The following is a 15,677-nucleotide window of genomic DNA, read 5'->3' as shown; positions in this document are numbered from 1 at the left end:
CCACCATCATCATCAGCAGCAGCATCATCATCACCACCATCATCATCACAACCACCACCACCACCATAACCCCCATCATCATCATCATCATCATCATCATCAATCATCATCATCATCACCACCCATCATCACCACCATTAACATCATCACCATCACCATCCCCACTATCATAATCATCATCTTCACCAACATCATCATCATCAGCAGCATAAACACCATCATCATCAACACCACCACCACCACCATCACTTACCTGTATTGACGGTAACGGTGAAGGTACACACAGGAGCTACATTGCCTGAGGCATCTGCAAAGAGGTAGCTCACCGTGGTCACCCCAACCGGGAAGAAATCCCCAGGATTGTTGCTGTTGCTAATAATCTCTTCGGTACCGGAAATATCTGTGGCCGAGGGAACCTGGTAGAAGACCTCTACGCCTGCGGTTCCGAGCTCCACGACACGCACAACATCATTGGTACAGATGACAGTTGGGTGCGTAGAGTCATCTAAGATATGAGAGGAATTGGAAAGATTTGTCGATTGTAAAAACTATTGGTGACAAAATAACATTACTTTGGTGACTTTGCTATATTTTATACAACGAACTAAAAATATTCATTTTTAACGACTTTTCAAGCTTAATGATTATAAACCGTAAAACCTGTCTTAGTGGCCACATGTCTACCAAAACGTTCTCCGATAAGGAGATGTGTTCTAGAACCCATCTAATACAGGTCACTTGTCTCCAGTGGCCACTTTTTCTGTTTCCCTTGGGTGGCACTAATCAACAGGTCTGACTGTATTTAAAGCATTCTTCACCCAAACTCAGGATGGTTGAGAGGTCTACTATAATCAACTTATAATCAATATGAAATCAACTCAAACTTCAGAATGGTCGAAATGTCTGTTAAAATCAACTGATTATCAACTGAAATCAACTTATAATCAACTTAAGATAAACTTGAAATCAACTTAAGATAAACTTGAAATCAACTTAAAATAAACTTGAAATCAACTTAAAATAAACTTGAAATCAACTTAAAATAAACTTGAAATCAACTGAAATTTCAACTCACCAGATACGATCTGGATGGTGAAGGTACAGGGATCGGCCTGGTTTCCGGCACCATCAGTGAAGATGTAGGTCACTGTGGTGGTCTGGTCAGCGGGGAAGAGGTCTCCAGGAGAGTGGGACTGACTGGTCAAGATGACCACACCAGAGATGTCCGTTGCAGTTGGTTCCTCGTAGGTGATCGGGACGGACTGCGTTCCAAGCTCCACGCTTTGGATGATGTTCATGGCACAGGTTACGTCAGGTGGAGTGGTGTCAACTAGAATGCAAGTTGAATCAAAAGTATTTTGGAATGACCTGAAGAGCTGATTTCATAACAAGTTTCATATCTTTGAGCTTGGGCTTTTGTGTCGAGAATTCAGATAACAGATTGACATTCTAAAAAGCTTTTGAAAAACAATATATATCATAATCTAGTTAGAGTAAAACTGAATTTTAATTTCATAGGTGACAAACCTTACAAAGTACTAAAGTACTATACATGTTTTCTCCACAAATAACCTGAAATAGAATGTCCTAATCTCATTTTCCCTACCTAGCAATGCACAAAGCAGGAGTCACAGAATGTCTAAGATCAGGTAAACCATGCATCACTGATATAACTCCTGTCGAGACTTAAAACTTAACTTATCATCAACTTTAAACCAACTCAAAACCAACTTCAAACAACTTAAAACCAAATTACAATCAACTTAAGAATAAACTTGTAATCAACTTGAAATCAACTTAAAACCGGTCAAAACCAACTTGATATCAACTTATAAAAATGTTTAAAGTTAACTTAAAACTAATTATATAAAACTATTAATCTATAACCCACCAACAAAAAACTTAAAACTTTAAAATTCAATTCAATTTATTCAAATTCCATTCAATAAAAAACACAAGATACAATATCAAAAAAATACATAAAAATACATAAAATCAACTTACTAGAAAAGACAGTGACAGTGAAAGTACACGAGGAATCCATCAGTCCGTTGTTATCTGTCACAGTGTAGGTGACCTGTTGGGTCTCTCCTACAGCAAAGAATGTCCCAGACTGGATGCTGGGGATTATGGATGCGATCCCTGAGAGATCCATGGCGGTAGGTGCGGTGTAGGTAATGACTGTACCGGTGCTACCCAGCTCCACCGACTGAGAGATGCTCTCGGGGCAGTTGGTGACTGTGGGTGGAGTGGTATCGGCTGGGGTACAAAAAGGGGGGAGATGTTTCATTATGCATTGGATATCGAGGATAAACTGAAAGACAACCAACACTGCTGTTAGGCAAAAGACAATCCTGCATAATACAGTGAATGGCCTCATTCAACTGACTCCAGAATAGAAAGGTAAAGAAAAAAAAATGTCTCTTCCAACTTCCACAACTTAGTTCAAGAGTGGTACACTTACTTAGACAGACGGACACTTCATTAATTCATATTTTCAAACAAACTACTAGCGTACATAGCTTCAAAAGTGATGGACAACAAATTTACAAGATTGCAATAAAGTTATAAGACAGTATACAGTCCACTGAAGATGTACTTATCAAAGAGTCTAGCGAGAAAGCTTCTTACTTGCAGTGATTGTGATGGTGAAGATGCAAGGAGCAGCATCGTTACCACTGGGATCGGTGAAGATGTAAGAGATGGTGGTGGTTCCAAGTGGAAAGGAGTCTCCTGGGGCGTTGGTACGGGAGTCCAGGAGTGGCTGTCCAGAGATGTCCGTTGCAGAGGGTTCCGAGTAGAAGACCACCAGACTGGTGGTTCCAAGCTCCACATTACGGAAGATGTTATCAATGCACTGGACGGTGGGTGGGGTTGTGTCCTCTGCAACAAAAGAAAAAAGGTTACAGAAGATGTTATTATTGCAGAATACTTCAATTCAAGGCAAGATCATCCCGATGATTTCTCCAAGACAGCTATGACTGATATGCTTCAATGGTAGTGGAACCTGGTGGGTGTTTCACAAAGATGTTCAAGAGTTACAAGCGACTGTACGAACGACCAGTAAATGTTCATTGGTGATTATTAAGCGTGTAAGAAGGTTCACCAGTCATTCTTAGAGTCGCTCTTAACTTATGAACAGCTCTATGAAACACCAATCCGGCCACTGGGAGGTATTAAAGGAACGTACCTGTTTCAACGGTAATGGTGAAGACACAGGGATCGGCCTGGTTGCCTTCGCCATCCGCAAAGATGTAGGTGACGGAAGTGACGCCGACGGGGAAGGAGTCTCCAGGAGCAGCCGTCCTGGTCACCAGGTTGGCCGTTCCAGAGATGTCCGTAGCAGTGGGTTCGACGAAGAACACCGGGGTGCTAGTGGTTCCGAGCTCGACGGTGCGGGTGATACTGCTGGTGCAGACAACAGAGGGTGGTGTGGTATCCTCTGTTGGAAGGAAAGCACCAAAATGTCATGAAAATAAGGTGTGAAGGTGGGTTAGTGAAATATATTTACTGAAATCCATGTAGGCAGATTACACAAGACAAAAGAAAAAAGTGCGAAGGAGTCAAGTTTTGAGCATTTTTTTGGGGGGGGATTTAGTGCAGACAAGTCTTTTTTGTGCCTTTCCATTTTGGAAGAAAATCTGTAAATCATTGTATTTTACAAATTATCGTACAAAATCATAATATATGATTAACTTACCTGCACGTTGATTGGAATTTTATTTGAATAGCTGGATAGAAGAAATTAGGGTGAGTACTTTAACGTTTCAATGATCGCTCTGCTTTTTATTTGAGCTGTTTCATTATGAGGAATTAATTGGAAATGTGTGAACATTTTGGGAGCATATCATGAATGGCGGTCTTCACTATTGTAATGAATGAGCTAGCAAATCCTTGCATATCATTGGCCAGGAGCAGATTTATCAGTATCATGAAATACTCCCTTTATCATCTCCAATAAAGCTAATACAATCCTTTGATCCTCTTAAAGATATAGAACCAAGTTATATCTTCAGGTTTTCAAACTTTCTCTAGACAAGGCAAAAAAGAAACCTCATGGGTCATGCAGCGTGCAAAACATTAATGAGTACATGTTCAAAATCAAAGGCATTTGCTCTTGATCTGCAAGAGTCAGTCACTTACGAGCTGTTACCGTGATCGTAAAGGAACAATCATCTGCAACGTTGCCAGAGTCATCCTGAAAGACGTAGGTCACCGTGGTGGTTCCAACCGGGAAGGAATCCCCCGGCATGTTGGTCCTGCTGACGAGGTCCGCTACGCCAGAGACATCTGAAGCGGTTGGCTCAGTGTAGAACACCTGAGCAACTGCTGTGCCAAGCTCTACGGTCTGGACGATGTTACTGGTACATACCACTGTGGGCGGTATGGTATCGACTGAATTACAAAGAAAGAAGTACCCTTAAGCATCCATTACATTGCTTCAGGATACATGCCGTAAAACCAGAAAAGCGTTCCAAGAATCAGCAGCTAGCTTATTTGGAAGCAACCGTCGCACGCAAGCATCTCCTTTCTCAATACATGAGAAGGGGGAAATGCAACTTTGAGAGACTGCAGAGGAGCGAATGATCGATGAAGAAAGAAAGGACAAACACAAGAGCTACAAAGCATGCAATTCAGCTCATTACAAATGACGTGAAAACACAAACAATCTAGCTACATACAGACATTACAGAGGCTCTAAGAAACTGCAGTCATGCTTCAACAAGTAGAATATAGAAGCAGAGAGAAACATGTACATATTGTACAGATGACGACTATCTAATGGTGACTTAAATGTGAAAGCAACTCACAGCAAGAGCAATAGTGTGTTGGAATAAAGTGCTGATGAGGAAGAGAAGACAGGTTTCTAAGGCCTACAGAACTCACACAAAAGCTACGTGAAAAGTTGGCTCAATGTCAATGACCCTGTACCAAGGCACAACAGAACAGCCACCACTTACACAAACCAGAAGGAACTGACCTCAAAGCTCACTTGTGTTCTGACGCATGTATGGGAAAAAGTAACATAAGGGAAAAACATACATGTATGATGAAAGTTTAAAAGAAATCATTAAAGACAAATTGAATATTAAAGAATGTGGATTCAATTTTTAGACTTTTACCTTCAACAACGATGACAGTGACAGTGCCAGAGGCAGGATTTCCAGAAGGATCCTGGAAAGTGTAGGTCACAACGGTCTGACCAACAGGGAAAAAGTCACCAGGTTGGTTGGTACGGGATACAAGATTTGCAGTGCCAGAGATATCAGTTGCAGTGGGTTCAGGGTAATTAACATTGGTACCCGGTTGACCAAGTTCAACCGTTTCTGTGATAACATCGCTGGGTACAGTAATAGTTGGTGGAGTGGTGTCAACTGAAGGTGAGAAAGAACATGTGGTGGAAGGTTAATGAAATGAACATGGAACAACAATATTCTTTGAGCCAAGAGTTGTAATGTTACTTCATAATGATCATTGGTTTTGGGTTGATGGTTGATGAGACTCTTGATACAACTGGTTAAGAGCTAAAATAAATTTCCAAGTACAGAGTTCTGACAAATTTCACAAACAGGTTGAGCAAAGAACACAAATGATGGGTAAAAAAAATTATGCCAAAATGGTATGTGGAAAATAATGACCAGATGGCCTTCAACAACTGAAGCAGACATAAAAGATCATATGAAAATAATGATAGGAATCTTAATAAAAAGTGCAAGACATTTACCTTCTACAATAATGATAGTGACAGTGCCAGAGGCAGGGTTTCCAGAGGGGTCCTGGAAAGTGTAGGTCACAACGGTCTGACCAACAGGGAAAAAGTCACCAGGTTGGTTGGTACGGGATACAAGATTTGCAGTGCCAGAGATATCAGTTGCCATGGGTTCAGGGTAATTAACATTGGTACCCGGTTGACCAAGTTCAACCGTCTCTGTGATAACATCGCTGGGTACAGTAATAGTTGGTGGAGTGGTGTCAACTGAAGGTGAGAAAGGGCATGTGGTGGAAGGTTGATGAAATGAACATGGAACAACAATATTCTTTGCAATGTTACGTTCAAGGTGATCATTGGTTTAAGATGATTACACTATTTGGTACCGTGACAACAGGTGGAGTAGTGTCAACTAACATATGAAGAGATACATGTATGCAAATGAAGAAAGGTAGATTAGACAAAAAAACAGACTGGTTTGGAGTGGGTGGTTGATGATACTCTTGATACAAGTTCTTAAGAGTTACAATGAATTTCAAGTAAAGAATTCTGACAAATTTCACAAACAGGTTGAACAGTGAACAGAAATAGTGGCTCGATTTTAAAAAAAAAATGTGCTAAAATTGTGTGTGGAAAATGAAGACCAAATGGCCTTCAACAATTGAAGCAGACATAAAAAAATCATATGAAAATAATGATAGGAATATTAATAAAAAGTGCAAGACATTTACCTTCTACAATAATGATAGTGACAGAGCCAGAGGCAGGGTTTCCAGAAGGATCCTGGAAAGTGTAGGTCACAACGGTCTGACCAACAGGGAAAAAGTCACCAGGTTGGTTGGTCCGGGATACAAGATTTGCAGTGCCAGAGATATCAGTTGCAGTGGGTTCAGGGAAATTGACATTGGTACCCGATTGACCAAGTTCAACGGTCTGGCTGATTACACTATTTGGTACAGTGACAACAGGTGGAGTGGTGTCAACTATTTAGGAAGAGATATGCAAACGAAGAAATGTACATAAGAAAAAATTATGAGGCTACAGAAAAAGACAAAAGATATTATGATTACAGAAATAATTTTGTGGAAAAAAGGGAAAAAATAATAGAAATGAAGTGAAACATGACAATTACCTTCAGTAACAATGATAGTGACAGTGCCAGAGGCAGGGTTTCCGGATGGATCCTGGAAAGTGTAGGTCACAACGGTCTGACCAACAGGGAAAAAGTCACCAGGTTGGTTGGTACGGGATACAAGATTAGCAGTGCCAGAGATATCAGTAGCAGTAGGTTCAGGGAAAAAGACATTGACACCAGTTTGACCAAGTTCAACTTCACGAGTGACGGTACTACTTGGTACAGAAATAGTGGGTGGAGTAGTGTCGACTAGAGGGGGAGGATGCACAAGAAAAGTAAAAGAAACAGGGTGACGTTGAAAAAAAAAAATGTGGGATGTGACTTAGTGTTTACTATTATAGCGTATACTTTCATTTTTTTGGCTGAAATAAGAACAATGTATATTTTACTTGAGCTTTTTAAGAATGGTTTGCTATTTTTGTGAGAAAACAGTCATAAGAGACTTATAACATTCGAAAGATGAAAAGAAGATCCTTAGCTGTTTTTTGAGAAATAAAGATATACACTGGCAAAACTTTTATTCCTTTTGTAAAAGGTCTAAATAAAGGCAAAGCAAAATACAATAAAAAATTTGGTGAAGTTTACGAGATATGGTACTAAATGTGCAAGATCAATACCTTCAGTAACAATGATAGTGACCGTGCCAGAGGCAGGGTTTCCGGAAGGATCCTGGAAAGTGTAGGTCACAACGGTCTGACCAACAGGGAAAAAGTCACCAGGTTGGTTGGTACGGGATACAAGATTAGCAGTGCCAGAGATATCAGTAGCAGTAGGTTCAGGGAAAAAGACGTTTACACCCGTTTGACCAAGCTCAACTTCACGAGTGACAGTACTACTTGGTACAGAAATAGTCGGTGGAGTAGTGTCAACTAAATTGAAAATAGGAGTGAAATAGAAGATATGTAAATGGCCAGATGGAAACTATAAGCTATATAAAATGAAAGACTATAATTAATGACATTTATGTCTTGGAATATTGATGAAATGAAGGCTTCATTACAGGAGCACAATGTCCCAGCAAAAATTTCAAACAAAAGACCAACTGAAGGAGAGGAACGGAAGATAAAACTTTTAAAAGAATCAAGAACATTAAAATTACAAGTGTGACACAAAGTTAAAACAAGACAATTACCTTCAGTAACGATCACAGTGACGGTGCCAGAGGCAGGGTTTCCAGATGGATCCTGGAAAGTGTAGGTCACAACGGTCTGACCAACAGGGAAAAAGTCACCAGGTTGGTTGGTACGTGATACAAGATTAGCAGTGCCAGAGATATCAGTTGCAGTAGGTTCGGGGTAGAAGACGTTGACACCCGTTTGACCAAGCTCAACTTCACGAGTGACAGTACTACTTGGTACATTTATAGTAGGTGGAGTAGTATCAACTAGAAAATGGAAAGTGGCAAGTGATTGGCAAAAATGAAAGGAAAGAAGAAAACCACAACAATCATCTATCATACCGTACCCCCTTTCAGCACCAATTGGACAAGATTTGAAGGAAATTCCATAATTCACATTCAAATAGAGATGATCAGAGTACGATTTACAAGGACATCGAGGCTTCATCAATCAAAGGTTTGCCACCAAAGTTTGATGACAACGCCCAATCAGTAACATTGTTGCATGTGCACTATGGATCCCATCAGGGTTGTCCTTCGATATTCGAAATACATTACAAACCAATGTGTGATTGGGTCCCGACATCTGGTGTTTTAATGATGCTTACTATGCTACGTATCTTTGTATTGAAGCCACCAACTACATGTACATGTAGGCCGTTTTAAGGTCATGTTGGTACATGTATATTGTAGATTTCACACCAACTAAGGAAACTTAGAAATTTCTGATCTAAAAATAACATTTCCATGAATTCCTTTTGACTGTGACTTTGAATACAAGCTACAAATGTTTCAAGTTCAAATGAAAAAGGGAATTTGTTGGGCCACTAAAGATTGAGGAAAGTCTATAGAAACAACACAATACAGTAGGCCACTAGAGTAAGGAAAAATAACCATGAAATGTACATAACAATATCAACAAATTGTGAGGACTTATAATAGGTGTTGAAGAGAATGCTCCAAGACATTTACCTTCTACAACATTGATAGTGACAGTGCCAGAGGCAGGGTTTCCAGAAGGATCCTGGAAAGTGTAGGTCACAACGGTCTGACCAACAGGGAAAAAGTCACCAGGTTGGTTGGTACGGGATACAAGATTTGCAGTGCCAGAGATGTCAGTTGCAGTAGGTTCAGGGTAATTAACATTGGTACCAGGTTGACCAAGCTCAACGGTCTGGGTGATTACATCACTAGGTACAGTAATACTTGGTGGAGTAGTGTCAACTAAAAATGAAATGGAACATGTGGATGGCGAAAAGTAAATAACAAAAAGGAAATCATAAACTATGATTAAGGGAAATTGTGTATTAGAAATCTGAAGATATGACAAATGACAATGGAGAAAACAAAGATCAAAGATTTAAAACAAAAAAGGAAAGAGAAGTGTGCTACAAAACAAAACAAGATCTTTTTACCTTCAACAACATTGATAGTAACTGTGCCAGAGGCAGGGTTTCCTGAAGGATCTTGGAAAGTGTAGGTCACAACAGTCTGACCAACAGGGAAAAAGTCACCAGGTTGGTTCGTCCGAGAAACAAGATTAGCAACACCAGAGATATCAGTTGCCGTAGGTTCAGGGTAATTTACATTGGTACCCGGTTGACCAAGCTCAACAGTCTGGGTGATTACATCGCTAGGTACAGTAATAGTTGGTGGAGTAGTGTCAACTGAAAGTGAGAAAGGGCATGTGGTGGAAGGTTGATGAAATGAACATGGAACAATATTCTTTGAACCAAGGGTTGCAATGTTACCAGCTTGGTGATTGTTAGTTGGGTGGATGATTTATAAGACTGTTGATGAGACTGTACAATGAATTTCACAAACAGGATTCTGACTAGTTTAAAAAAACAATGTGATCAAAGATTAGAAAATAAAATTGCTAAATGATGTGTGGAAAAACAACCATATTTAGCAATTCAAGCAAACAATACTAAATGACAATCTTGATAAAAATATTGATAGAAAAGCTTGAAATCTTTTACCTTCTACAACATTGATAGTGACAGTGCCAGAGGCAGGGTTTCCAGAAGGATCCTGGAAAGTGTAGGTAACAACGGTCTGACCAACAGGGAAAGAGTCACCAGGTTGGTTGGTACGGGATACAAGAATTGCAGTGCCAGAGATATCAGTAGCCGTAGGTTCAGGGTAATTGACAGTGGTACCCGTTTGACCAAGTTCAACTGTCTGTGTGATTACACTATTTGGTACAGTGACAACAGGTGGAGTAGTGTCAACTAAAATATAAAGAGATATGCAAATGAAGATACATGACAAGATGAAAATCAGAGGCTCTAACAAGTGCAATAGAAATGAATTAAGATTATAAAATAAATTTCAAACAAGAGAAAATAATTACATGAAATGATGTGAAACATGACAATTACCTTCAGTAACAATGATAGTGACAGTGCCAGAGGCAGGGTTTCCAGAAGGATCCTGGAAAGTGTAGGTCACAACGGTCTGACCAACAGGGAAAAAGTCACCAGGTTGATTGGTACGGGATACAAGATTAGCAACACCAGAGATATCAGATGCAGTCGGTTCAGGATAGAAGACATTGACACCAGTTTGACCAAGCTCAACTTCACGAGTGACAGTACTACTTGGAACAGAAATAGTGGGTGGAGTGGTGTCGACTAGAGGGGGAGGGTGCACAAGAAAGGTAAAGAGAAACATGGTGACAATGAATGAAAGAAGTTGTAGAATGTGACTTAGTCTTTTCTTTTATAACGTACACTTAAATTTTGATGCTAAAACAAGAATAATGGATAGTTAACTTCAGCTTTATTAGAATCATTTGCTATTTAATGTGAGAAAACAGTCGTAAGTGACTTATAAATTATGAGATCCTTAGCTATTCTCTGAGAAATTATGGAAATACTTACCTGATTTTCTTATTTACGAGATAACTCATACATCTACTTGATTTGCTAGTTCAGCCCTCTGGACTGCCATACCCGAAAAGAACTCCCAAGAATTTAAAAAGCGCGAGCGCGCCCTCTCCCGTTCAGGCTTACTACCCATGATCACCGCGCAATTAGCGTCCATCTTCCTCAACTTTTGCAAGCCCATACGTTGAAACATGTTGCTACGCAAGGCGGAGGGTCGGTGGGAGGGTATCAAGTAGATGTATGAGTTATCTCGTAAATAAGAAAATCAGGTAAGTATTTTCATAATTTACTTCAATAACTCCATACATCTACTTGATTTGCTAGACCAACACGGACTCAAACCGTAGGGAGGCATGTTTTCAATTGTAAGCCTAAGAAAATTTAAAAAACAAAAACAACGAAAATTAGGGAGAGGGGGAAAAAGCCGCAGCTGCTTTAAGCGCCGAAGCAGCAAATCTCGCCTCGATGGACGGAATGTCCTTCAAGTAGAATGAAGTGAAGGAGTTAGTTGAGCGCCAAAAGGCGGCCCTCAAAATGTCCTCGAGAGGAATGCCCTGTATACTCAGGAATACTCAGTATCATGGGCCCTCGGCCTAGTGTCAGGAGAACAACATCACCAGCTGACTAGAGCGTAAAATTCGGAATTTGTTGAAAATTTCAACAAGAATCGTGATCGGAAAACTGAAGCTTTTAAGGCTCAGTAAGTGATCAATCGAACAATCTGAGAAGGCGAGATATCTCAGAAGCCTCCGCGTGGGAGAAAGCGCCCAGAATTCGATATCTGTCTCAAATGCGTGAGGGCAGAAAATCTGCAGAATTCTGATAGAGAGCTGTGGCAAAAAGTTACTAGCGGTCCGAAGGGGACCAGGAACGACGGAGAGTAGGGATTTAAGAAGAAAACCACTCGTAAGGCAGTCAAGGGTCGAGAAAGCGACTGAGTGCCATCCTGTTAATAAGGAATGCCGCGGACCTGCTGCCTATGTAGAATAAAGCAGTCTGGTCAAAACAGCTCAACCGGGCGTGTCAGAGAAACAGCGCGGTACACATCACGACAAAAGTGTGATAGACCGAGTGATCGAGAGAGAACTCAGGATCCCCTTTCTCCCATACTGATTGAAGCACCCATCTGAGGGTGCAGTGCCCGCGGTGGAAGAGGTGGCTTGGCTCAAGCCACCATCGCCGAGAGAGCCCGTGAGGCTAGGCTGCGATGGCTGTCCGCTGGGCGGGGGAATCCCTAGCAGCAGCAAGTGTACGCCAGAGGGAGCTGGCGAAAAGTCTCTGTCATGATCTTACGTGAAAGCGACAATCAAGAGATGTTCTAACGAACAGACATCGCCAGATATGATACCTCAACTGTTACGTTCCCAACGATATCAGATGAGGTAGCAACGGCCCTGTCCTATCAAGTTAGGGACGGGAACTGGCTAAGAGTGTCGATGTCCTCGCTTAAAGAAACAAGCGAAGGAGGAAGGAGACTTGAGGAAAGTAATCACAAAAATTTCCATCAGTCTGCGGTGAGAACCAGTTGTTTATGAAAACAGCCACAAGGCCTGGTCTCTCAGGTGATCGTAAGAGCAAGCACCGCCGGCGCCGGTTGCGGCAGCGTGGAACAGTCCAATATCGGAGAATAAGGAGTTCCAAAAAGCTGCGGGGGGCGGCAAAAATGACGCCCTAAGCAGCAGGGGATGAGCATCTAAGTTTCTAAAAGAAGAACTTCCAGTGAAGTAAATCACTTACATGGAGAGACTCATCCACAGTCGGCCCGAGAAAAAGCGGGTCGTAGTGATCGTGGTTAGGTAGGCATAAGCATACATACATCCACGGTTACATCATCCTCGGTCGTGTGGTGACCATGGCCACATGCCTTGCATGGAGGGAGGATGAAAGCAGCATGCGAGGCGACTCGAGTGTGCCGAGTGAAAAAGCTTCTAAATAAGAAGACGGTTCGACAAACGGGCACGGTAAGACATCCACCGTAGACCACTCCACACAAGGAGGAAACGGCGGAGACGCCCGCAAGCTTGACCCACATAGAGGGCAGTCTATAAGATAGACTGTTAGAGCTCGACCGATGGTCTGGCGGCGTACAGTTTGGTGTAAACTCGCCGACCCGGTACGGTGGGTGTGCCCAGAAAGTAGGCATAGAATGCCGACAGAGAAGTCTGGGGCTTTAAACAAGCTTGAACGCACGTACATAGCCAACAGAGATGTACGGCGGTTTCTTTCCTCCGAGATGATGCTTACCCGACCGGGAAGGACTCGGGAACAGCTGTGAATGTCAACAGGAGGGATATCTAGTATATGGAACTTTTAATCGCCGTGACATTCAGATCCGATATACATACTCATAAGTTCGGAGAGCTATGAGGTAGTGAGACATACCGCTGAGCGGTGATGGTGCTCATATCGGAGTCGCCCTCTCTTCAGCGGCGATCGCTGGAGGACGGGCGTCTGTATTAGCCCTGACTCTGGCCTTGCAAGGGTAGGAGCTAAGTAAGACAGGGCACCCTTACTTTCGAATAGAAAGTGAGGTTCAGGCCAGAAACCGAACTGGGCCGCGCGAGTTGGTTCGGTATATCTATCCTCGCGCCCAAATACATGGGAACGCGGGAGGGAGTGAGCTCCGATTTCTCCCAGTTGATCATGAACCCGAGGCTCTGAGTCACCCGTAGTAGCAAGGAGAGGTGAGCTTGCAACTTTGCCTCCGAGTCTGCGACAATAAGCCAGTCGTCTAGATAGACGAAGAGTCGCAGGCCTTGGTTTCTCAAATAGGCTGCCACAGTGATGACTATGCGAGTAAACACTCGGGGCGCCGGTCGCAGCCCGAACGGGAGGGCCCGGCGCGAAGCTGGATGGTTGGGAATGTGGAAGTACGCGTCGCGTAAATCCAGAGACACGGCCAGGTCCGACGCCTCCAGTGAGGGGAGGATCGTGGCTAACGTTTCCATCCGGAAGTGTTCGGCCGGAATGAACGTATTGATTCTCTTCATGTTGAGAATCATTCTCAATTTGCCCGAGCGCTTGGGAATGACGAAAATCGCGGATAGACAAAGATTGGGGTTGTCTGTCGCCCTCTCTATCGCGTCCTTCTCCACCAGTGCGGCGATTTCGGCCGCGATGTACTGATGGTGGAGGGTGGAGGAAGGCGGTGAGGCGATGCGAATCGCACCGTGCGGGAAGGCTTCTATTTCTATAGAGAAGCCGTTTCGCACGACGGATAAGATGTATGCGTCTTCCGTGATTTCCTCCCAAGCCGGGAGAAAATGCCGGAGACACCCGCCTACCTTGCCTAGCGCTCGGAAACAGCATGTCAAACCGACTGCTTCGGTTTGGGCGGCGCCCTCGAAGCGGGTCGCCCCCCTCTTCCCCTGCCTCTGCCTTCTCGCTGGCCTCGAGAGACTTGAAAGTTTCGAGACGGCGGTGCCGGAGCCTGGCGCTTCCAGGCAGCAGCAGAGCGGGGGTGGGTTTGCACCCTCGGAGCTGGAGGCTTCCTCGTCGTAGGAGCCGCCTCGTCTAGGGCGACCCCGTCACTCTCCGAGACCCCTAATTCGGCCGATTGAGCTCGGAGCGCCTGAAGAGGCGGGGCGAAAAATAAGGACTCCCCTGCTTCATCAATACCCCCGCTTGGAGGGTAGATGTGAGGTAGATACTTGTCAAGCAGCGCCTGAGCGCTTACTGAAGAGTCAACCGCGGGATAGGGGTTATCCTCGCACTGGCCGCCTTCGAGAGACTCCTCGTAAAGGGAGTCTCGCTCCATGGACTGAACCGGGAGGTTGTCCCCATGACAAGTTTCCTCCCCTGGAGGAGCTCCGAGAGCCGCGGGAGCCGTACGGCCTCTCGGCCGGCTCTCATGAAGGCAAGGGAGTCCAGTAAGCGCCGGGGTGGCCACGCGTGTCGGCTGGGACACGTGCTCTGAGATCGACGAAAATGCTGGAAAGCACACGCGATCTTGAGGTGCCCGGTTAGCCGGTGCACTGGCTGGCGATTTAACAGAATCGCTCGAGGATTTCCCGGGTGTCTGGTGGTTATTGCCCACTTGTCTCGCTTGATGCTCGGGGGCATCAGCGGGGTGAGTAGACGTCGAGGGTGGGGTGAACCCGCACTGCTCGAAAGCAGAATGTAGCAGCATGAATAGCTGTGACATCTGACCACCGACACAAGGGTCTGAAGGAGGAACGCCCATGGCAACAGGGCTGGCCGACCTCTCCTTCGACCTCTTCTTCTTCTTTTTTGCGGGCTCCGCCGGCGTGGCCGGGGCAGAAGAAGGCACAAGAGGCACGGGTGATTTCTTACGATTTGCCGCCCCTGGCAGGGCGGCCGCCAACAACGAAACTTCACCCGAATCTGACGGGGTCAGATTGTGGTCACAGTCTGATGTGTGACGCCTCTCGCGGTAGCAGAATGTAGCAGCATGAATAGCTGTGACATCTGACCACCGACACAAGGGTCTGAAGGAGGAACGCCCATGGCAGCAGGGCTGGCCGACCTCTCCTTCGACCTCTTCTTCTTCTTCTTTTTTGCGGGCTCCGCCGGCGTGGCCGGGGCAGAAGAAGGCATAAGAGGCACGGGTGATTTCTTACGATTTGCCGCCCCTGGCAGGGCGGCCGCCAACAACGAAACTTCACCCGAATCTGACGGGGTCAGATTGTGGTCACAGTCTGATGTGTGACGCCTCTCGCGGTAGCAGAATGTAGCAGCATGAATAGCTGTGACATCTGACCACCGACACAAGGGTCTGAAGGAGGAACGCCCATGGCAGCAGGGCTGGCCGACCTCTCCTTCGACCTCTTCTTCTTTTTTGCGGGCTCCGCCGGCGTGGCCGGG

General features: G+C 44.2%; 1 protein-coding gene across 50 annotated transcripts in view; it reads right to left on the bottom strand.

Annotated features, from left to right (window-relative positions):
* Positions 1-15,677, bottom strand: part of LOC121422072 (mucin-17-like) — a 96,350-nt gene that overhangs the window by 28,998 nt on the left and 51,675 nt on the right. For 30 of the 50 annotated variants that reach the window (XR_005971075.1, XR_005971083.1, XR_005971089.1 and 27 more), the window contains 16 exons: positions 10,347-10,598; positions 9,945-10,196; positions 9,378-9,629; positions 8,935-9,186; positions 7,978-8,229; positions 7,463-7,714; positions 6,843-7,094; positions 6,442-6,693; positions 5,726-5,977; positions 5,124-5,375; positions 4,144-4,395; positions 3,191-3,442; positions 2,632-2,883; positions 2,005-2,259; positions 1,076-1,330; positions 254-505 (listed from right to left, as the gene is read on the bottom strand). Coding sequence is in view for 1 of the 50 variants with exons in the window: in XM_041616880.1 (XP_041472814.1) it covers positions 254-505; positions 1,076-1,330; positions 2,005-2,259; positions 2,632-2,883; positions 3,191-3,442; positions 4,144-4,395; positions 5,124-5,375; positions 5,726-5,977; positions 6,442-6,693; positions 6,843-7,094; positions 7,463-7,714; positions 7,978-8,229; positions 8,935-9,186; positions 9,378-9,629; positions 9,945-10,196; positions 10,347-10,598 (4,038 nt within the window). In the remaining 49 variants the exon portion in view is untranslated. The remainder of the gene's footprint in view (positions 1-253; positions 506-1,075; positions 1,331-2,004; positions 2,260-2,631; positions 2,884-3,190; positions 3,443-4,143; positions 4,396-5,123; positions 5,376-5,725; positions 5,978-6,441; positions 6,694-6,842; positions 7,095-7,462; positions 7,715-7,977; positions 8,230-8,934; positions 9,187-9,377; positions 9,630-9,944; positions 10,197-10,346; positions 10,599-15,677) is intronic. The other 20 variants (XR_005971072.1, XR_005971081.1, XR_005971073.1 and 17 more) reach the window with 19 other exon arrangements.

Source organism: Lytechinus variegatus, chromosome 9 (assembly GCF_018143015.1).
Source record: "Lytechinus variegatus isolate NC3 chromosome 9, Lvar_3.0, whole genome shotgun sequence".
Classification (NCBI taxonomy): Eukaryota; Metazoa; Echinodermata; class Echinoidea; order Temnopleuroida; family Toxopneustidae; genus Lytechinus; species Lytechinus variegatus.
This window is presented reverse-complemented; position numbering and strand designations above follow the sequence as displayed.